Source organism: Triticum aestivum, chromosome 1D (assembly GCF_018294505.1).
Source record: "Triticum aestivum cultivar Chinese Spring chromosome 1D, IWGSC CS RefSeq v2.1, whole genome shotgun sequence".
NCBI classification, from domain to species: Eukaryota; Viridiplantae; Streptophyta; class Magnoliopsida; order Poales; family Poaceae; genus Triticum; species Triticum aestivum.
The window spans coordinates 316,740,703-316,764,885 of NC_057796.1; the positions used below are offsets into that span (position 1 = coordinate 316,740,703).

The 24,183-nt window shown below is 47.9% G+C and overlaps 1 protein-coding gene across 1 annotated transcript; it reads left to right on the top strand.

Annotated features, from left to right (window-relative positions):
• The first annotated feature begins 23,143 nt into the window (after positions 1-23,143).
• Positions 23,144-23,951, top strand: LOC123181726 (late embryogenesis abundant protein B19.1A). The gene is made up of 2 exons (XM_044594049.1): positions 23,144-23,358; positions 23,471-23,951. The coding sequence occupies exons 1-2, from the start codon at positions 23,241-23,243 to the stop codon at positions 23,632-23,634; spliced, it is 282 nt and encodes a 93-aa protein (XP_044449984.1). The 5' UTR covers positions 23,144-23,240; the 3' UTR covers positions 23,635-23,951.
• The last annotated feature ends 232 nt before the right edge of the window (positions 23,952-24,183 follow it).

Genomic DNA, 24,183 nt, shown 5'->3' on the forward strand with positions numbered 1-24,183 from the left:
TAAATTATCATACCTAGATATTCTCATAACTATGCTCAATTCTATCAATTGCTCGACAGTAATTCGTTTACCCACCGTAATACTTATGCTATCTTGAGAGAAGCCACTAGTGAAACCTATGGCCCCGGGGTCTATTTTCCATCATATTAATCTCCCGACAACAAGCTATTTCTGGCGCCGTTTATTTTGCTTTCTTTACTATTAGTCTTTATCATAAAAATACCAAAAATATTATCTTATCATATCTATCAGATCTCACTCTCGTAAGTGACCGTGAAGGGATTGACAACCCCTTTATCGCGTTGGTTGCGAGGTTCCTATTTGTTTGTGTAGGTGCGTGGGACTCGAGCGTGGTCTCCTACTAGATTGATACCTTAGTTCTCAAAAACTGAGGGAAATACTTACGCTACTTTACTGCATCACCCTTTCCTCTTCAAGGGAAAACCAACGCAGTGCTCAAGAGGTAGCAGTGGTCGACGAGTCGTCGGAGGAGGAGGCCGAGGCTGTCGACCCTCCGGCCATGGGGAGAGGGCGAGTTCTGCGGCGGGCCACCTCTGGCGAGCCGGTTCGGCCCGGCAGGGTCGTGCAGCCCCGCCAAGCTCAGGAGGCGTCTGCGCGCCAAACGAGGGTTGCGGCCATGAAGAAATCGGTGAAGGCCGCGGTGGCGAAGGAGAAAGCATCTGCCTCCTCTTCATCCAAGCGCGTCCAGACTCCGCCCTCCTCCCCTCCTCTGGCAGACGTCGACGCGGAGGTCACCTTTGACTTCGGGTCCCTCAGCCCAAGGAGGAAGAGGAAAGTAGTAGAGGAGGAGGTGGAGGACGAGTAAGTATCTTGTCCCTTTCTGTCACCTCCGTCTCCTCAGATCGTGCCACTTATCTTGATTCGTCTTCATCTTTGCAGGGATGCGGAGACACTGGCCCAGAGGGTGAAGAGGGCCAGGGCTTCGGTGAGCGGCCAGCCCCCGGCAGGGATTTTCGGCACACTGCTGGTGGTGTTGAGCAGCCCAAATAGCAGCCCCCGGCACAGCCCCCAGCGTAAGTTCACCACTCACCCCTCGTCGACATGTGTTGGGGGCACGATCTCTTGGTGCTGACCTTGTCGTGGTTGCAGGAGGAGGACAGCAGCAGGAGGAGCCACAGAGGGCTACCCCCAACACGCCGCCCCCATCAACCACGCCGCCCCGAGGGGCGTCCCCGGCAAAGGCGCCAAGCACCGAGCCCATGCACACGGAGGAGGAGGAGGAGAACCCCGGCGCTGGTGGCTTCGCCTCAGCGCCAAATGTTGGCGGGGAGCGGACCTCTGCTTCCCAGCCCGACACGGGTAAGTTACTCGCCTTCCGTCCCTGTTCTTTCTGAATCTTGGTCTTGGCTTCGCCTCATCCCCCTTCTTGGTATCCAGATCCCCCGTCGGTGGACCAGGAGGACATAGACACCGTCATCGAGGATGTTGCCAAGGCCTCCGAGGCGGAGGCCAACAAGATCGCCGCCGAGGAGGCCGCCAAGGGCGCTACTGAGGGCGCCGCCAAGGGGCCTGCCGGGGAGCCCAGCAAGGCTACTGCCGAGGAGGCCGGTAAGGGGCCTGCCGGGGAGGTCGGCAAGGCCACTGCCGAGAAGGAGGTGGTTGACGACCAGCCTTCCTCCTCCGCTGCCTCTGGCTCCGGCAGGTATCTGAGGGTGAGCGACGACCTTTTCGTCCACCTCCCTGGGTCATCGAGCTCTAGAGCGCCCGTCGAGGGAGAGGTGTTTGACGAAGAGGTGCTTGCCGCCGCCGGGCTCGAGGTTCTTGATGAACCGAGCACCGGTGGCGACGGTTCTCAGGAGGAGCGGCTTCTCCAGGCCATGGGCGCGAATTTCCGGAAGCTCCAGGCGCTCCACCGCGCCCGCCTGGACAAGGCCAAGTCCAGGATGGCAACGGTGGACAAGGCGGAGGCGGACCTCAAGGTGCGCATCGCCAAGACGCAGACTTGGTTCCGCCAGGCTTGTGAGGAGCTGAAGGTCGCCCAGGGTGAGCTGGCCAAGCGCGACGTGGAGCTCACCATGAAGTGGGCCGACATCAAGAAGGCCCAGGAGACGGCGGAGAACTTGGCCGCCGCAACCGAGGCCGCTCGAACCCAGCACCAGGCCGCGCTGAACTCCCAGGAGGAGGATCTTGCCGCGCGTGAGGAGAAGCTTGCCGCGACGCTCCGCGGCAAGGATGAGGAGGTGGAGAAACTCGTCGTGCAACGGACCCAGGAGCTGGAGCAGAGGCACAAGGAGGCACTCGATGCCCAGACTCTGGCTCACGCCGACAGGGTGAAGGAGCTGGAGGTGGAGCGGGATGGGCTGAAGGACCAGACCCAGAAGCTGGCCAAGGAGAAGGACACGCTCAACGGTGCCCTGGCGGAGGCGCAGGGCGCAGTCCTCGGCAAGGCTGAGCAGCTCTCCAAGGCCACGACTCCATCAAAGACCTGAAGCTGAAACTGGAGGGCCTTGAGGAGATGCTCTCAGAGGCCAAGGCTCGGGAGGACACCCTGGCCAAGGATCTGGAGGCCGAGAAGCTGTAGCGGAAGAACAAAGCCGCAAACCACAAGGATTGTATGGAGGGCGAGAATCGCTGGATCAGCCGCCTCAAGGACGTCGCCGGCAGGATCACCACACAGCTGGCCACCATGGGTATGCCAAATGTGAGGTACGCCCAGGCAAGGTTGGAAAAGCGGTAGGCGTAAGCCAGGCGGTTGGCCTTCGCCTAGTGCCTAGGCGGTACTTAAGCGCCCTAGGCGCGGCCTAGGAGGTAATATAGTTTTACTATCAGGATGTATTTGGGAGTATTATATGTGTGTCGATATTAATTTAGGCAAATAAATAAGTTAATTTCCAGCTACTCCCATTGGAATATGGCCCGTTTGGTATACCAGTGCAATATGGCATGATTCTTCACTTGGGTAGACAATTCCTTGCTTGCCCTGCCTAGACTTCCATTTATGCCCTAGGCGAGGCGTTTGGCCATCGCCTAGCGCCTAGGCGTGCCTAAGCACCTCCTAGGCACTGCCTTTTTCAACAGAGCGCCTAGGATCGCAGCACGACCTCCAACGCCAGGCTGACCCTATTCTTCGAGGGTGTTCTTGGAGCCTTATAGCATTTCCGCTCCACCAGGGCGACTTTCCTGGCCAATGAGGCCCGGAGGCTTTGCCGGGGTGCCATGACCAAGGTTCTCACCAAGGTGGCATACTGGAATCCAAACCTCGACTTTGATGCTGCGCTGGAGAGCTTGCCGGAGGGTGTGGACCTCGCGCCGCTCAAGGAGCGTATCGAGCCCATCATCAGCGGCATCGATAGAATCCAGAGGGTAGAGGGCCAGCGCCGGGACTAGGCACCCGGCTTCTTTTCGTTGCTGCAGGTTCACAACCAAGACAATTTTTATCTTTAGTTAGAACTGCGGCAACAAGTGATGTAATATAACTCTGTAGTACTTTTGAATCAGTGCATGTTATTTTCCTGTTCAATTTCTCCTTTGTATGTTCACCCTACGTTAATCGGGTAGGCTTACTGGCGCGTAAACCCAGGGCGGCGCCTCGGGGACGGATCCCCAATGGCCTGCCGGGTGTGCTTGCTGCCAAGCAAACCACCTTACCGCTCTCAACGCGGCCGCTCGAACTGTCGAGCTTGACTCGAGTCAGAATCAAGAGCGTTGCCAATTGTAGAAGGCTACCGTGCCGTTCTCGACGCGGCTACTTAAGCTGTTGAGCGGACTCAAAACAGAGTAAGGGCGTTGCCAATAGCGGAATGGCCCCATTGTGTGCAGGTTTTCCATACAAAGGACGAGATCTCCGAGGGGAATAACCTTATATAAAAAGGAATGTTTAAAATTCAGCATGACTTAGCTTTCCTGTCGCCGCGTTGGCGCCCTTCGCGCTTGCAGGCGGCGCCGTTCTTCTTCCCGTCTTCTTCCTTAGAAACCATGGCCACGAGGAACTGCTAAGCTGGTTGCTAAACCAGATTCTCCCAACTACGCCCTCCAACCTGGCGCGCCAAAGATGTCGGTGGGAACGACACCTATGGGATCACTGGAATCCCTTCTACGGTTGGCGGGCACGGGGTTGTGAGAAGAGCAGGTCTAACAGAAAGCACATGGATCGTTTACCCAGGTTCGGGCCTTGAGGATGCGTAATACCCTAGTCCTGCTTTGGTGGATGTATTGAGTGTTCTTGGGTTCTTGAGCTAGCTATGGGGTGTAACTTGCCCAAAAGAGCCGAATCCCTCTCCTGGTCGCCTCGGGCCTCCTTTTATAGGCAAAAGGGGTCGCCACAGTGGCACACAGGAGGTGGAAAGGTCTACAGTGTGCGAGCTTATCGCCCGGCGTTACAGGACAAAGCGCATTAAATGCGCTACTTAGGTGTCCATTAGCTATATCGGGGACGGGAACGAGGCCCGTCCCGTCCGTCGCCGCTCCGCCTCGCTTCGACACGCGCCCAAGCCAGCGATGCATGTGGTGCCATGTAGGCAGGCAGGCTGCTGAGGTGGCGCGGTGGTGGAGCCTTCACGAAGATCTGCATGCCACCACGCAGGTGCTTGCTGAGTTGGTGTAGAGGCCGCCCATCGCCACGTAGGTGCCTGCCGAGCTGGTTGAGCTAGCAGCTGCTTGGGGACGGCGGTGGAGTCTTGGCTGGTGCGGGCCTGGCAGTGGCCCCACTGATGCCCTCGGCAAGGGTCTTGCCGGGGGCCCGGCAAGGATCTTGCCGTGGCGTCGCAGTCGTCCCGGCAAGGCGCTTGCCGGGGGTCTTGTGGATCTCCTCGGCTAGGATCCCGCCGAGGGTCGCCGTCTTCTGGTCCTCATCTGATCTTGTGTGTTCATGATCTTGACGAAGATCTGCATGCCACCACAGAGGCGCCTCTCGAGCCCTGGTTCCAATGTAGTTGGTTGGCTGGTGTTGGAACCCACGGGCTCAAGGGCGGCCTGCTCTGCTGGCATCGGGAAAGTTGCCCCGTCAAGGCTCTTGCCAGGGCCGCGGAGGCCGCCCCGGCAAGGGTCTTGCCGGGGGAGTCCACCTCGCCCTTTTGCTCTCCTGCGTTTCTGGTCTTAGCGTTGCCTCGGTTGCCTTGCGCTTCGGCTTCTCTCCGGCTTCCCTCTTTTTCCCTGCTAGGTGTGGCCGCGGCGCGTGGCTCTGACTGCCCGTGCACAAGTAAAGGGGTCAAAAGGAGAGCCCCTACTTTTGTACACCGACAGTCAGAAAACAATGATACCCGCCGTGAGCCTCAACACTCATCGGACCGCATACATCGGTATGTATTATTTCCAATAAGTCATCAGTGGCTCGCTCCATTGTTCTAGAGAACGGAGTCTTAGTCATCTTGCCTATGAGGCATGGTTCGCAAGCATCAAATGATTCATAATCAAGTGATTCCAAAAGTCCATCCGCATGGAGTTTCTTCATGCGCTTTACACTAATATGACCTAAACGGCAGTGCCACAAGTATGTTGCACTATCATTATCAACTTTGCATCTTTTGGCATCAATATTATGTGTATCACTACGATCGAGATTCAATAAACCATTTATATTAAATGTATGACCATAGAAGGTTTTATTCATGTAAACAGAACAACAATTATTCTTTGACTTAAATGAATAACCATATTGCAATAAACATGATCCAATCATATTCATGCTCAACGCAAACACCAAATAACATTTATTTTAGGTTCAACACTAATCCCGAAGGTAAAAGGAGTGTGCGATGGTGATCTTATCAACCTTGGAATCATTTCCAACACACATCGTCACCTTGTCCTTAACTAGTCTCTGTTCATTTTGCAACTCCTATTTTGAGTTACTACTCTTAGTAACTGAACCAGTATCAAATACCGAGGGGTTGCTATAAACACTAGTAAAGTACACATCAATAACATGTATATCAAATATACCTTTGTTCACTTTACCATCCTTCTTATCCGCCAAGTATCTAAGGCAGTTCCACTTCCAGTGACTGTTCCCTTTGCAGTAGAAGCACTCAGTTTCAGGCTTAGGTCTAGCTTTGGGTTTCTTCATGGGAGTGGCAACTTGCTTGCGATTCTTCTTGAAGTTCCCTTTCTTTCCCTTGCCCTTTTACTTGAAACTAGTGGTCTTGTCAACCATCAACGCTTGATGCTTTTTCTTGATTTCTACCTTCGCCGATTTTAGCATCGCGAAGAGCTTGGGAATCGTTTCCATTATCCCTTGCATATTATAGTTCATCACAAAGTTCTAGTAACTTGGTGATAGTGACTAGAGAACTCTGTCAATCACTATATTGTCTGGAAGATTAACTCCCACTTGATTCAAGCGATTGTAGTACTCAGACATTCTGAGCACATGCTCATAGGTTGAGCTATTCTCCTCCATCTTGTAGGCAAAGTACTTGTCAGAGGTCTCATACCTCTTGACTCGGGCATGAGTCTGAAATACCAATTTCAGCTCTTGGAACATCTTATATGCTCCGTAGCGTTTCAAAACGTTTTTGAAGTCCCGGTTCTAAGCCGTAAAGCATGGTGCACTAAACTATCAAGTAGTCGTCATACCGAGCTTGCCAAACGTTCATAACGTCTGCATCTGCTCCTGCAATAGGTTCGTCACCTCGCGGTGCATCAAGGACATAATTCTTCTGTGCAGCAATGAGGATAATCCTCAAATCACGGACCAAGCCCGCATTATTTCTACTATCATCTTTCAACTTAGTTTTCTCTAGGAACATATCAAAAAATAAAACAGGGGAGCTATACGCGAGATATTGATCTACAACATAGATATGCAAATACTATCAGGGCTAAGTTCATGATAAATTAAAATTCAATTAATCATATTACTTAAGAACTCCCACTTAGATAGACATCCCTCTAGTCATCTAAATGATCACGTGATCCACATCAACTAAACCATGTCCGATCATCATGTGAGATGGAGTAGTTTTCAATGGTGAACATCACTATGTTGATCATATCTACTATATGATTCACGCTCGACCTTTTGGTCTCAGTGTTCCGAGGCCATATCTACATATGCGAGGCTCGTCAAGTTTAACCCGAGTATGCTGCGTGTGCAAAACTGGCTTGCACCCGTTGTATGTGAACGTAGAGCTTATCACACCTGATCATCACGTGGTGTCTTGGCACGACGAACTGTAGCAACGGTGCATACTCAGGGAGAACACTTATACCTTGAAATTTTAGTGAGGAATCATCTTATAATGCTATCGCCGTACTAAGCAAAATAAGATGCATAAAAGATAAACATCACATGCAATCAAAATATGTGACATGATATGGCCATCATCATCTTGTGCTCATGATCTCCATCACCGAAGCATCGTCATGATCTCCATCATCATCGGCGCGACACCTTGATCTCCATCGTAGCATCGTTGTCGTCTCGCGAACTATTGCTTCTATGACTATCGCTACCGCTTAGTGATAAAGTAAAACAATTACATGGCGATTGCATTGCATACAATAAAGCGACAACCATATGGCTCCTGCCAGTTGCTGATAACTCTGTTACAAAACATGATCATCACATACAACAATTTATATCACATCATGTCTTGACCATATCACATCATAGCAAGCCCTGCAAAAACAAGTTAGACGTCCTCTACTTTGTTGTTGCAAGTTTTATGTGGCTGCTACGGGCTTCTAGCAAGAACAGTTCTTACCTACGCATCAAAACCACAACGATTTTTCGTCAAGTGTGTTGTTTTAACCTTCAACAAGGACCGGGCGTAGTCAAACTCAATTCAACTAAAGTTGGATAAACAGACACCCGCTAGCCACCTATGTGCGAAGCACGTCGGTAGAACCAGTCTCATGAATACGGTCATGTAATGTCGGGCCGGGTCGCTTCATCCAACAATACCGCCAAATCAAAGTAAGACGTTGCTGGTAAGCAGTATGACTATTATCGCCCACAACTCTTTGTGTTCTACTCGTGCATATGACATCTACGCATAGACCTGGCTCAGATGCCACTGTTGGGGAACGTAGCATTTCAAAAATTTCCTACGATCACGCAAAATCTATCTAGGAGAAGCATAGCAATGAGAGGGGAGAGTGTGTCCACGTACCCTCGTAGACCGAAAGCGGAAGCGTTTACTAACGCGGTCGATGTAGTCGAATGTCTTCACGATCCAACCGATCCAAGTACCGAACGTACGGCACCTCCGCGGTCAGCACATGTTCAGCTCGGTGACGTCCCTCGAACTCTTGATCCAGTTGAGGCCGAGGGAGAGTTCCGTCAGCACGACGGCGTGGTGACGGTGATGATGAAGTTACCGGTGCAGGGCTTCACCTAAGCACTACAACGATATGACCGAGGTGTGTAACTGTGCAGGGGGCACCGCACACGGCTAAGAGAAACTTTGGTGTGCCTTTGGGGTGCCCCCTCCCACGTATATAAAGGAGGGGGGAGGAGGAGGCCGGCCCAAGGGGGCGCGCCAGATGAGAGGAGTTCTACTAGGACTAGTCCAAGTAGGATTCCCCTCTCCTTTCCTTTTACGGAGGGGGAAAAGGGGGAAGGAGAGGAGGGGCGGAGGGAAAGGGGGGCCGTGCCCCCTTCCCTTCCTATTCGGACTCCACTTGGGGGGGCGCACGCCTCCCCTTTGTGGGATGTCCCCTCTTCTCTCCCATGGCACCTAAGGCCCATGATTTCCCCGGGGGGTTCCAGTAACCTCCCGGTACTCCGGAAAAATGCCCGAATCACTCGGAACCATTCCGATGTCCCAATGCAACCTTCCAATATATGAATCTTTACCTCTCGACCATTTCGAGACTCCTCGTCATGTCTGTGATCTCATCCGGGACTCCGAACAAACTTCAGTCATCAAATAACATAACTCATAATACAAATCGTCATCGAACGTTAAGCGTGCGGACCCTACGGGTTCGAGGACTATGTAGACATGACCAAGACACATCTCCGGTCAATGACCAATAGCGGAACCTGGATGCTCATATTGGCTCCTACATATTCTACGAAGATCTTTATCGATCAAACCGCATAACAACATACGTTGTTCCCTTTGTCATCGGTATGTTACTTGCCCGAGATTCGATCGTCGGTATCCTCATACCTAGTTCAATCTCGTCACCGGCAAGTCTCTTTACTCATTCCATAATGCATCATCCCGTAACTAACTCATTAGTCACATTGCTTGCAAGGCTTATAGTGATGTGCATTACCGAGAGGGCCCAGAGATACCTCTCCGAAACACGGAGTGACAAATCCTAATCTTGATCTATGCCAACCCAACAAATACCTTCGGAGACACCTGTAGAGCATCTTTATAATCACCCATTTATGTTGTGACGTTTGATAGCACACAAAGTGTTCCTCCGGTATTCGGGAGTTGCATAATCTCATAGTGTGAGGAACATGTATAAGTCATGAAGAAAGCAGTAGCAATGAAACTATAACGATCAGAATGCTAAGCTAACGAATGGGTCTTGTCCATCACATCATTCTCCTAATGATGTGAACCCGTTCATCAAATGACAACACATGTCTATGGTTAGGAAACACAACCATCTTTAATAAACAAGCTAGTCAAGTAGAGGCATACTAGGGACACTTATGTTTTGTCTATGTATTCACACATGTACTAAGTTTCCGGTTAATACAATTCTAGCATGAATAATAAACATTTATCATGGAATAAGGAAATAAATAATAACTTTATTATTGCCTCTACGGCATATTTCCTTCACCAATACCTACATGAGCAAGTCCAGAGCTGCAAGTTAATAGTAAATTTGAATTTCCCATTCCACAGCACATGACAGAAACCTGATCTCCTTATCTTTTGCTTTAGTTTTTTGAAAATTTTGGGACATATAGTTCCTTTCCATTTAACTGACTTCCCTCTATTTTCTTGTACCCTCACCATAATTTTGCACCTGATCCACTCAAGCATGGAGACAATAGCAAGGTACCTAGCTAACAGGATGTAGTTGTTGAAAGATTCACACATGTTGTTATCAACTGAATCACAATTGAACCCCAGCTTCATGTAGGCCCTACTCCAATGAACTGGATCAGTGTTCATCATATCTTTAGCACCCTCAACAGTAAATTGTGCTAGCCTTGCCCTGTTGTAGTTGAAGGTCACTCTGTTTGGTGATTTTGCACATCTCCAAAAGCTTTTCTGAAGATCATGGTCTAGGTTATTTGCATCTCATAATTTTCTTTCTCCACAACAGCCCAAGCAATAGGATACATCTGGTTATTTGCATCTCTTCCTATAGCACACAACTATTGGGGAACGTAGTAATTCCAAAAAAAATCCTACGCACACTCAAGATCATGGTGATGCGTAGCAACGAGAGGGGAGAGTGTCGTCCACGTACCCTCGTAGACCATAAGCGGAAGCGTTATGACAACGCGGTTGATGTAGTTGTACGTCTTCACGATCGACCGATCCTAGTACCGAACGTACGGCACCTCCGCGATCTGCGCATGTTCAGCTCGGTGACGTCCCACGAACTCACGATCTAGTAGAGCTTCGAGGGAGAGTTCCGTCAGCACGACGGCGTGATGACGGTGATGATGAAGCTACTGTCGCAGGGCTTCGCCTAAGCACCGCTACGATATGACCGAGGTGGAATATGGTGGAGGGGGGCACCGCACACGGCTTGGAACAATCAACTTGTGTGTCCTGGGGTGCCCCCTGCCCCCGTATATAAAGGAGCAAGGGGGAGGCCGGCCGGCCCTTGGGGCGCCCAAGGAGAGGAGGAATCATCCTCCTAGTAGGAGTAGGATTCATCCTTTCCTAGTCCTACTAGGAAGGGGGAAGGGGGAAGGAAGGAGAGGGAGAGAGGGGGGAAAGAGGGGGCACCCCCCTCCTTGTCCGATTCGGACTCCCAAGGGAGGGCGCGAACAGCCCTAGGCCCTCTCCTCTCTCTCCCACAAGGCCCATGTTGGCCCATTATATCCCCCGGGGGTTCCGATAACCCCCTGACACTCCGATAAATATCCGGTGACCCCCGGAACTCATCCGGTGTCCGAATATAGTTGTCCAATATATCAATCTTTATGTCTCGACCATTTCGAGACCCCTCGTCATGTCCGTGATCACATCCGGAACTCCGAACTACCTTCGGTACATCAAAACACATAAACTCATAATACCGATCGTCATCGAACGTTAAGCGTGCGGACCCTACAGGTTCGAGAACTATGTAGACATCACCGAGACTCATCTCCGGTCAATAACCAATAGCGGAACCTGGATGCTCGTATTGTTTCCTACATATTCTACGAAGATCTTTATCGGTCAAACCGCATAACAACATACGTTGTTCCCTTTGTCGTCGGAATGTTACTTGCCCGAGATTCGATCGTCGGTATCTCAATACCTAGTTCAATCTCATTACCGGTAAGTCTCTTTACTCGTTCTGTAATGCATCATCCCGCAACTAACTCATTAGTTACAATGCTTGCAAGGCTTATAATGACGTGCATTACCGAGAGGGCCCAGAGATACCTCTCCGACAATCGGAGTGACAAATCCTAATCTCGATCTATGCCAACTCAACAAGTACCATCGGAGACACCTGTAGAGCACCTTTATGATCACCCAGTTACGTTGTGACGTTTGGTAGCACACAAAGTGTTCCTCCGGTATTCGGGAGTTGCATTATCTCATAGTCATAGGAACATGTATAAGTCATGAAGAAAGCAATAGCAATATACTAAATGATCAAGTGCTAAGCTAACGGAATGGGTCAAGTCAATCACATCATTCTCTAATGATGTGATCCCGTTAATCAAATGACAACTCATGTCTATGGCTAGGAAACTTAACCATCTTTGATTCAACGAGCTAGCCAAGTAGAGGCACACTAGTGACACTCTGTTTGTCTATGTATTCACACATGTACTAAGTTTCCGGTTAATAAAATTCTAGCATGAATAATAAACATTTATCATGATATAAGGAAATATAAATAACAACTTTATTATTGCCTCTAGGGCATATTTCCTTCAGTCTCCCACTTGCACTAGAGTCAATAATCTAGATTACACAGTAATGATTCTAACACCCATGGAGTCTTGGTGCTGATCATGTTTTGCTCGTGAGAGAGGCTTAGTGAACGGGTCTGCAATATTCAGATCCGTATGTATCTTGCAAATCTCTATGTCTCCCTCCTTGACTTGATCGCGGATGGAATTGAAGCTTCTCTTGATGTGCTTGGTTCTCTTGTGAAATCTGGATTACTTTGCCAAGGCAATTGCACCAGTATTGTCACAAAAGATTTTCATTAGACCCGATGCACTAGGTATGACACCTAGATCGGATATGAACTCCTTCATCCAGACTCCTTCATTTGCTACTTCCGAAGCAGCTGTGTACTCCGCTTCACACGTAGATCCCGCCACGACGCTTTGTTTAGAACTGCACCAACTGACAGCTCCACCGTTCAATGTAAACACGTATCCGGTTTGTGACTTAGAATCATCCGGATCAGTGTCAAAGCTTGCATCAACGTAACCATTTACGACGAGCTCTTTGTCACCTCCATAAACGAGAAACATATCCTTAGTCCTTTTCAGGTATTTCAGGATGTTCTTGACCGTTGTCCAGTGATCCACTCCTGGATTACTTTGGTACCTCCCTGCTAAACTTATAGCAAGGCACACATCAGGTCTGGTACACAGCAGTGCATACATGATAGAGCCTATGGCTGAAGCATAGGGAACACCTTTCATTTTCTCTCTATCTTCTGCAGTGGTCGGGCATTGAGTCTGACTCAACTTCACACCTTGTAACACAGGCAAGAACCCTTTCTTTGCTTGATCCATTTTGAACTTCTTCAACTTTATCAAGGTATGTGCTTTGTGAAAGTCCAATTAAGCGTTTTGATCTATCTATATAGATCTTAATGCCCAATATATAAGCAGCTTCACCGAGGTCTTTCATTGAAAAACTCTTATTCAAGTATCCTTTTATGCTATCCAAAAATTCTATATCATTTCCAATCAACAATATGTCATCCACATATAATATTAGAAATGCTACAGAGCTCCCACTCACTTTCTTGTAAATACAGGCTTCTCCAAAAGTCTGTATAAAACCATATACTTTGATCACACTATCAAAACGTTTATTCCAACTCCGAGATGCTTGCACGAGTCCATAAATGGATCGCTGAAGCTTGCACACTTTTTTAGCATCGTTTGGATCGATAAAACCTTCAGGTTGCATCATATACAACTCTTCTTCCAGAAATCCATTCAGGAATGCAGTCTTTACATCCATTTGCCAAACTTCATAATCATAAAATGCAGCAATTGCTAACATGATTCGGATGGACTTAAGCATCGCTACGGGTGAGAAGGTCTCATCGTAGTCAACTCCTTGAACTTGTCGAAAACATTTCGCAACAAGTCGAGCTTTGTAGACAGTTACATTACCGTCAGCGTCTGTCTTCTTCTTGAAGATCCATTTATTCTCGATGGCTTGCCGATCATCGGGCAAGTCAACCAAAGTCCACACTTTATTCTCATACATGTATCCCATCTCAGATTTCATGGCCTCAAGCCATTTTGTGGAATCTGGGCTCATCATCGCTTCCTCATAGTTCGTAGGTTCGTCATGGTCAAGTAACATGACCTCCAAAACAGGATTACCGTACCACTCTGGTGCGGATCTTACTCTGGTTAACCTACGAGGTTCGGTAGTAACTTGATCTGAAGTTACATGATCATCATCATTAGCTTCCTCACTAATTGGTGTAGGAGTCACATGAACTGATTTCTGTGATGAACTACTTTCCAATAAGGGAGCAGGTACAATTACCTCATCAAGTTCTACTTTCCTCCCACTCACTTCTTTCGAGAGAAACTTCTTCTCTAGAAAGGATCCATTCTTAGCCATGAATGTCTTGCCTTCGGATCTGTGATCGAAGGTGTACCCACATTCTCCTTTGGGTATCCTATGAAGACACATTTCTCCGATTTGGGCTCGAGCTTATCAGGTTGAAGCTTTTTCACATAAGCATCGCAGCCCCAAACTTTAAGAAACAACAACTTGGGTTTCTTGCCAAACCACAGTTCATAAGGTGTCGTCTCAACGGATTTAGACGGTGCCCTATTTAACGTGAATGCAGCCGTCTCTACAGCATAACCCCAAAACGATAGCGGAAATCAGTAAGAGACATCATAGATCGCACCATATCTAGTAAAGTATGATTACGACGTTCGGACACACCATTACGCTGCGGTGTTCCGGGTAGCGTGAGTTGCGAAACTATTCCGCATTGTTTCAAATGTAGACCAAACTCGTAACTCAAATATTCTCCTCCACGATCAGATCGTAGAAACTTTATTTTCTTGTTACGATGATTTTCCACTTCACTCTGAAATTATTTGAACTTTTCAAATGTTTCAGACTTATGTTTCATCAAGTAGATATGCCCATATCTGCTCAAATCATCTGTGAAGGTGAGAAAATAACGATACCTGCCGCGAGCCTCAACATTCATCGGACCACATACATCAATATGTATGATTTCCAACAAATCTGTTGCTCGCTCCATTGTTTTGGAGAACGGAGTTTTAGTCATCTTGCCCATGAGGCATGGTTCGCAAGTACCAAGTGATTCATAATCAAGTGATTCCAAAAGTCCATCAGAATGGAGTTTCTTCATGCGCTTTACACCAATATGACCCAAACGGTAGTGCCACAAATAAGTTGCACTATCATTATCAACTCTGCATCTTTTGGCTTCAATATTATGAATATGTGTGTCACTATTATCGAGATTCAACAAAAATAGACCACTCTTCAAGGGTGCATGACCATAAAAGATATTACTCATATAAATAGAACAACCATTATTCTCTGATTTAAATGAATAACCATCTCGCATCAAACAAGATCCAGATATAATGTTCATGCTCAACGCTGGCACCAAATAACAATTATTCAGTTCTAAAACTAATCCCGAAGGTAGATGTAGAGGTAGCGTGCCGACCGTGATTACATCGACTTTGGAACCATTTCCCACGCGCATCATCACCTCGTCCTTAGCCAATCTTCGCTTAATCCGTAGTCCCTGTTTCGAGATGCAAATATTAGCAACAGAACCAGTATCAAACACCCAGGTGCTACTACGAGCATTAGTAAGGTACACATCAATAACATGTATATCACATATACCTTTGTTCACCTTGTCATCCTTCTTATCCGCCAAATACTTGGGGCAGTTCCGCTTCCAGTGACCAGTCCCTTTGCAGTAGAAGCGCTCAGTCTCAGGCTTAGGTCCAGGCTTGGGCTTCTTCACTTGAGCAGCAACTTGCTTGCCGTTCTTCTTGAAGTTCCCCTTCTTCCTTTTACCCTTTTTCTTGAAACTGGGGGTCTTGTTGACCATCAACACTTGATGCTCCTTCTTGATTTCTACCTCCGCAGCCTTTAGCATTGCGAAGAGCTCGGGAATTGTCGTATCCATCCCTTGCATGTTATAGTTCATCACGAAGCTCTTGTAGTTTGGTGGCAGTGATTGAAGAATTCTGTTAATGACACTATCATCAGGAAGATTTACTCCCAGTAATCAGGTGATTGTTATACCCAGACATTTTGAGTATATGCTCACTGACAGAACTATTTTCCTCCATCTTGCAGCTGTAGAACTTATTGGAGACTTCATATCTCTCAATCCGGGCATTTGCTTGAAATATTAACTTCAACTCCTGGAACATCTCATATGCTCCATGACGTTCAAAACGTCGTTGAAGTCCCGGTTCTAAGCCGTAAAGCATGGCACACTGAACTATCGAGTAGTCATCAGCTTTGCTCTGCCAGACGTTCATAACATATGGCGTTGCTCCTGCAACGGGTCTGGCACCTAGCGGTGCTTTCAGGACGTAATTCTTCTGTGCAGCAATGAGGATAATCCTCAAGTTACAGACCCAGTCCGTGTAATTGCTACCATCATCTTTCAACTTTGCTTTCTCAAGGAACGCATTAAAATTCAATGGAACAACAGCACGGGCCATCTATCTACAATAACATAGACATGAAAAATACTATCAGGTACTAAGTTAATGATAAATTAAAGTTCAATTAATCAAATTACTTAAGAACTCCCACTTAGATAGACATCTCTCTAATCATCTAAGTGATCACGTGATCCAAATCAACTAAACCATGTCCGATCATCACGTGAGATGGAGTAGTTTTCAATGGTGAACATCACTATGTTGATCATATCTACTATATGATTCACGCTCGACCTTTCGGTCTCAGTGTTCCGAGGCCATATCTGCATATGCTAGGCTCGTCAAGTTTAACCCGAGTATTTTGCGTGTGCAAAACTGGCTTGCACCCATTGTATGTGAACGTAGAGCTTATCACACCCGATCATCACGTGGTGTCTCGGCACGACGAACTTTCGCAACGGTGCATACTCAGGGAGAACACTTGTACCTTGAAATTTAGTGAGAGATCATCTTATAATGCTACCGCCGTACTAAGCAAAATAAGATGCATAAAAGATAAACATCACATGCAATCAATATAAGTGATATGATATGGCCATCATCATCTTGTGCCTTTGATCTCCATCTCCAAAGCACCGTCATGATCACCATCGTCACCGGCGCGACACCTTGATCTCCATCGCAGCATCATTGTCGTCTCGCCAACTTATTGCTTCCACGACTATCGCTACCGCTTAGTGATAAAGTAAAGCAATTACATGGCGATTGCATTTCATACAATAAAGCGACAACCATATGGCTCCTGCCAGTTGCCGATAACTCCGTTACCAAACATGATCATCTCATACAATAAAATTTAGCATCATGTCTTGACCATATCACATCACAACATCCCTGCAAAAACAAGTTAGACGTCCTCTACTTTGTTGTTGCAAGTTTTACGTGGCTGCTACGGGCTGAGCAAGAACCGTTCTCACCTACGCATCAAAACCACAACGATATTTTGTCAAGTATGTGTTGTTTTAACCTTCACAAGGACCGGGCGTAGCCACACTCGATTCAAGTAAAGTTGGAGAAACTGACACCCGCAAGCCACCAGTGTGCGAAGCACGTCGGTAGAACCAGTCTCGCGTAAGCGTACGCGTAATGTCGGTCCGGGCCGCTTCATCCAACAATACCGCCGAATCAAAGTATGACATGCTACTAAGCAGTATGACTATTATCGCCCACAACTCACTTGTGTTCTACTCGTACATATAACATCTACGCATAAACCTGGCTCGGATGCCACTGTTGGGGAACGTAATAATTTCAAAAAAATTCCTACTCACATGCAAGATCATGGTGATGCATAGCAATGAGAGGGGAGAGTGTCGTCCATGTACCCTCGTAGACCGTAAGCGGAAGCGTTATGACAACGCGGTTGATGTAGTCGTACGTCTTAACGATTGACCGATCCTAGTACCGAACATACGGCACCTCCGCGATCTGCACACGTTCAGCTCTGTGACGTCCCACGAACTCACGATCCAGTAGAGCATCGAGGGAGAGTTCCGTCAGCACGACGGCGTGATGACGGTGATAATGAAGCTACCGTCGCAGGGCTTCGCCTAAGCACCGCTACGATATGACCGAGGTGGAATATGGTGGAGGGGGGCACCGCACACGGCTTGGAACAATCAACTTGTGTGTCCTAGGGTGCCCCTCTGCCACCGTATATAAAGGAGCAAGGGGGGAGGCCGGCCGGCCCTTGGGGCGCCCAAGGAGAGGAGGAATCCTCCTCCTAGTAGGATTAGGATTCATCCTTTCCTAGTCCTACTAGGAAGGGGGAAGGGGGAAGGAAGGAGAGGGAGAGAGGGAGGAAAGAGGGGGCGCCGCTGAAGGAAATATGCCCTAGAGGCAATAATAAAGTTATTATTTATTTCCTTATATCATGATAAATGTTTATTATTCATGCTAGAATTGTATTAACCGGAAACATAATACATGTGTGAATACATAGACAAACAGAGTTTCACTAGTATGCCTCTACTTGACTAGCTCGTTAATCGAAGATGGTTATGTTTCCTAACCATAGACATGAGTTGTCATTTGATTAATGGGATCACATCATTAGGAGAATGATGTGATTGACTTGACCCATTCCGTTAGCTTAGCACTTGATCGTTTAGTATGTTGCTATTGCTTTCTTCATGACTTATACATGTTCCTATGACTATGAGATTATGCAACTCCCATTTATCGGAGGAACACTTTGTGTGCTACCAAACGTCACAACGTAACTGGGTGATTATAAAGGTGCTCTACAGGTGTCTCCGAAGGTACTTGTTGGGTTTGCGTATTTCGAGATTAGGATTTGTGACTCCGATTGTCGGAGAGGTATCTCTGGGCCCACTCGGTAATGCACATCACTATAAGCCTTGCAAGCATTGCAACTAATGAGTTAGTTGCGGGATGATGTATTATGGAACGAGTAAAGAGACTTGCCGGTAACGAGATTGAACTTGGTATTGAGATACCGACGATTGAATCTCGGGCAAGTAACATACCGATGACAAAGGGAACAACGTATGTTGTTATGCGGTTTGACCGATAAAGATCTTCGTAGAATATGTGGGAGCCAATATGAGCATCCAGGTTCCGCTATTGGTTATTGACCGGAGACGTGTCTCGGTCATGTCTACATAGTTCTCGAACCCGTAGGGTCCGCACGCTTAAAGTTCGATGACGGTTATATTATGAGTTTATGTGTTTTGATGTACCAAAGGTAGTTCGGAGTCCCGATGTGATCACAGACATGACGAGGAGTCTCGAAATGGTCGATACATGAAGATTGATATATTGGACGGCTATATTCGGACATCGGAATGGTTCCAGGGGTTATCGGATATATACCGGAGTACCGGGGGGTTACCGGAACCCCCCGGAGGTTATTGGGCCTCATGGGCCCAAGTGGTGGAAGAGGAGAGGCGGCCAAGGGGCAGCCGCGCGCCCCTCCCCCCCCCCCAAGTCCGAATTGGACAAGGAGGGGGCGGCCCCCCCCTTTCCTTTCCCCCTCTCTCTCCTTCCCTCTCCTCTCCTACTCCAACATGGAAGGGGGGAGTCCTACTCCCGGTGGGAGTAGGACTCCTTATGGGGCGCGCCAAGGGTGGCCGGCCCCCTGCCCCTCCTCCACTCCTTTATATACGGGGAGGGAGGCACCCCCTAGAGACACAACAATTGATCCCTTGGATCTCTTAGCCGTGTACGGTGCCCCCTCCACCATAATCCACCTCGGTCATATCGTAGCGGTGCTTAGGCGAAGCCCTGCGTCGGTAGAACATCATCATCGTCACCACGCCGTCGTGCTGACGGAACTCCCCCTCAAAGCTTGGTTGGATCGGAGTTTGAGGGACGTCATCGAGTTGAACGTGTGCTGAACTCGGAGGTGTCGTGCGTTCGGTACTTGATCGGTCGGATCGTGAAGACGTACGACTACATCAACCGCGTTGTGCTAACGCTTCCGCTTTCGGTCTACGAGGGTACGTGGACACACTCTCCCCTCTCGTTGCTATGCATCACCATGATCTTGCGTGTGCGTGGGAAATTTTTTGAAATTACTACGTTCCCCAACGGCCCCCCCCCCTCCTTGTCCAATTCAGACTCCAAAGGGGGGACGCGGCCAGCCCTAGGCCCTCTCCTCTCTCTACCACAAGGCCCATGTTGGCCCATTATATCCCCCGGGGGTTCCGATAACCCCCCGGCACTCCGATAAATATCTGGTGACCCCCAGAACTCATCCGGTGTCCGAATATAGTCGTCCATTATATCAATCTTTATGTCTCGACCATTTCGAGACTCCTTGTCATGTCCGTGATCACATCCGGGACTCTAAACTACCTTCAGTACATCAAAACACATAAACTCATAATACCGATCGTCACCGAACGTTAAGCGTGCGGACCCTACGGGTTCGAGAACTATGTAGACATGACCGAGACTCATCTCCGGTCAATAACCAATAGCGGAACCTGGGTGCTCATATTGGTTCCTACATATTCTACGAAGATCTTTATCGGTCAAACCGCATAACAACATACGTTGTTCCCTTTGTCATCGGTATGTTACTTGCCCGAGATTCGTTCGTCGGTATCTCAATACCTAGTTCTCTTTACCGGTAAGTCTCTTTACTCGTTCCGTAATGCATCATCCCGCAACTAACTCATTAGTTACAATGCTTGCAAGGCTTATAGTGACGTGCATTACCGAGAGGGCCCAGAGATACCTCTCCGACAATCGGAGTGACAAATCCTAATCTCGATCTATGCCAACTCAACAAGTACCATCGGAGACACCTGTAGAGCACCTTTATGATCACCCAGTTACGTTCTGACGTTTGGTAGCACACAAAGTGTTCCTCTGGTATTCGGGAGTTGAATAATCTCATAGTCATAGAAACATGTATAAGTCATGAAGAAAGCAATAGCAATATACTAAACGATCGAGTGCTAAGCTAACGGAATGGATCAAGTCAAATGATGTGATCCTGTTAATCAAATGACAACTCATGTCTATGGCTAGGAAACTTAACCATCTTTGATTAAACAAGCTAGTAAAGTAGAGGCACACTAGTGACACTCTATTTGTCTATGTATTCTCACATGTACTAAGTTTCCGGTTAATACAATTCTAGCATGAATTATAAACATTTATCATGATATAAGGAAATATAAATAATAACTTTATTATTGCCTCTAGGGCATATTTCCTTCAACAACATCTGTCCATAGCAAGAACCTTTGAAAAAACAACCATCAAGGACTATAACTTCTCTACAGCCTGCCAATAAACCTTTCTTCAAGGCATCAAAACACATGTAAAACCTTTGAAATACATATGACCCATCCTTTTCATTGTGGTCCAACTTTACTGCTACTGTGCTTCCAGGATTAGTTTTCAGGAGCTCTAACTGATAATTAAATAATTTGGAGTACTCTCCTTCAGTGGAATGCACTAGTTTTTGCATGACCATTCTCTTTGCCTAGGCCACCCCAAACCCTAGAAGCGTTGTCGAGGCCACCCCAACCCTAGAAGCGTTGTCGAGGCCATCCCAGACCGTAGAAGCGTCGAGGCCACTAATATTATTCCTTGTTAGACTCGAGTGGGGAGTAGTAACCGTCTTAGACTCGAGACGAAAAGATCCCCAGGACTATGCGAACATGACTGAAATGCTTCAGAAGTAAGTTCAATCGATCATTATCGCACCATATCGGAAACTTTGTTCATTTTCTGATATGAAGTAATTATTTTCTTTGTCTGGCAGGGTTTGGAAAGAGTTCACCGGAATTGTTCCGGCACTGCCGAGGAAGCTGTGATTTACACACCCGAAAGTAAGTACTACTAGCCAGTTCCGCACATCTCCCATTGATTCTAGTTTCATCAATACCATTTATCATGCTTGATTATCAGTTTGATTGAACTCTATTTCTCGTAAAGTGCTTGTGGCAGAAAGCCGGGAATGGTTTTTGTGGATACTACATTTCCGAGTTCATCCACAACGCGACGACCTCTAAGCGGGGCTACTCTAAAAACAATATAAAGTGTGTAAGCAATAATATTCACAATTTTATTTTATTACCATCATTTGTGTTGAGTTTCATTCATATATATGTATTGACCCCCTTCTTCAAATTAGATCTGGCAGATGCGGGATGAACTCTTACCACATTATTGCATACGAGCAATTCAAGAGGAATTGGCAGGATTCTTTCTTGACCACGTCATACATAAAGCCGGAGAATACCATGTGGAAATTGATATAGACATGAGATGTTAGGGATTGTAAAATATCTTATATTGTATATACGTAGCTAGTAGCGTCGGATAGATATACGAAAACTTGTTGTTCGACCAATCTCTCGTAGAAAGAGAGGTCACTCCTCTCTGTATATGTTCATGGAGATCTTGTGTAATTAATGGTTCCTTCATTTGCTTACTAGCTAGCGTATCGAGTTCTCTCTATATGTATATAGTAGCTAGCATCGACCAAGCACGGAGAAAGAGAGGACACTTCTCTCTATTAGCTAGCTAACACAATATATGAAACCCCTAAATTAACCCTCCAAAATCCCCTAAACACCCCCCCTTTCAAAAAAACAAAAAACCCTGCTCCTGCCAGCTGCTGACGTTGGATGTCTTTTGGTCCCGGTTGGTGTTACCAACCGGGACTAAAGGTCCTCCTGCCTAGGCGCCCCGCAGCGGCCACGTGGAGCCCCTTCTGTCCCGGTTCATAAGCAAACCGGAACTAAAGGTTTGGGCTTTAATCCCGGTTCCAGCCGGCTGTTAATCTACCGCCCGCTTCCCTTCTCTCTCCTCTTCTCTCACATCCAACTAAGCAAATATACAATATTTTAATCTTTACAGCCTGCTGACTGTATCTTATTATACTTGCTCTGAGGGAACAATCGTCCCCCGGGAACCTCCTGAGGTAACGTTCCCATATTAGCGTCCAAAAAATGGATATGGAGTTTTTGTACCTGAGATGAGAAAAAGTAGTAAAAGAATTTAAAAAATCCAATTTTCTCCTAAACATGCATGTTTCAACTGCATTTGTCATTTCATCACAAAAGTTTACATGCAGTTGAAATATTCGTCAATGTTTATAAAAAATAGATTTTTCATTTCTTGCCATTTTTGAGAATTTTACTGTTCATAAGGGAGCATGTGAGATCAGAATTAAAAGAGCATTTTGCCATAAAAACAAAGTAAATGTATTATAGTGCTTGCCTTTGGCAAGAATATAAACAGAAATGCACCAGAGTGAACAAGCACCCGCTGCTCTAGAAATTCCAAACTGCCGGATGCTGTATACGGAGTCCGTAGTACGGCAAGGGCTAGTCCATGCATGCCTGGTCTCCGACCGGCCGCCAAACAAGAGCTGGCATCGCAAGGAGTGCTCCACGACGCGGACATACGTGACGTGGCGGAACAACGACAATGCAGGACAGCTCAGGTGTCCTAGCTTGTACTAGCTCATTCCGGTCACTTCCTCGGATAACCATTCCCTACGCCCGTGCGCAGGCGTATGCCCATGCGCGCTCGCACGCGTCGCCCCACAGGGGACTCGCATGGCGCGCGTCGACACATCAGAGGCACACGCGCCGGCACTCCGCGGCGTGACGCGCCCTCCTCCGCCGCTATAAAAGGGGCGACGCCGGTGCCTCCTCCTTCATCAGCATCAGGTAATCACGAACACCACCTTACGAGCAGTCACACAACGTTTCCCAGTTGAGGTTGTAGTAGCAACGCAGAGAGAGCAATGGCTTCCGGCCAGCAGGAGAGGTCGCAGCTGGACCGCAAGGCCCGCGAGGGTGAGACCGTCGTCCCCGGCGGCACCGGCGGCAAGTCCCTCGAGGCGCAGCAGAACCTCGCCGAAGGTACGTACGTACGGGCATGATGCATGCGTGAGAAATGTTGTTGTACTATACCTGACCGATCAATGGCTTCCGATACTGACTGCTACCATTGTTGTATGCTGTATTTGCGCAGGGCGCAGCCGTGGCGGGCAGACTCGCAGGGAGCAGATGGGGGAGGAGGGGTACAGCGAGATGGGGCGCAAGGGCGGGCTGAGCACCAACGACGAGTCCGGCGGCGAGCGCGCCGCCAGGGAGGGCATCGACATCGACGAGTCCAAGTTTAAGACCAAGTCCTAGATGATCCGCTAGCTTAGCAAGCAAGACGACTCTGCTTAGGTCGGCTGTTGGTTTGCCCTAGCGTCCACGTACCGAATAATGTAGTTCAGGCGCACGTAGGCGATCGTACGTTGTATGATCATGTGCGCTTTGTAGCTGGTAGTTGCTTCGTAGCTGGTAGTCTGTAGGTACTCTACGGTGACGTCGGTCAGTAGCGTCAGGTTAAGTCGGAAGCGTGCTGTGGCTTGGTCAGGTGGCTGGTCTGCCTCTGGGCCCAGGAGTGTCGCAGTGTCCACTGTATCCTTGCTTCTTCAGTAATGTATGTCGTCTTGCTCAAATCTGAAGCCTTGTCTGATCTATGTTGATTGCTGCTGCTACTGGGTGAAGACCTTGTTGCTCGTACAGCTTTCACCAGCTCATTTGAACGAGAACAAACGGTGCCCCATGAGCAGCCACTGTGACTGCCAAACCATGCATAAACGTGTACCTTCATGGCTTTGCTCCCCACCTGCGTCTACACATTTCCCACGAAAAGAAATACCAGAACAGATCGAACGATCTCACCAACAT

Bases quoted from the DNA above. Each gene is read 5' to 3' on its own strand.
- LOC123181726 (XM_044594049.1), top strand. From the start codon at position 23,241: ATGGCTTCCGGCCAGCAGGAGAGGTCGCAGCTGGACCGCAAGGCCCGC. The intron at 23,359-23,470 runs GTACGTACGTAC...GTATTTGCGCAG, and splicing joins GCAGCAGAACCTCGCCGAAG to GGCGCAGCCGTGGCGGGCAG.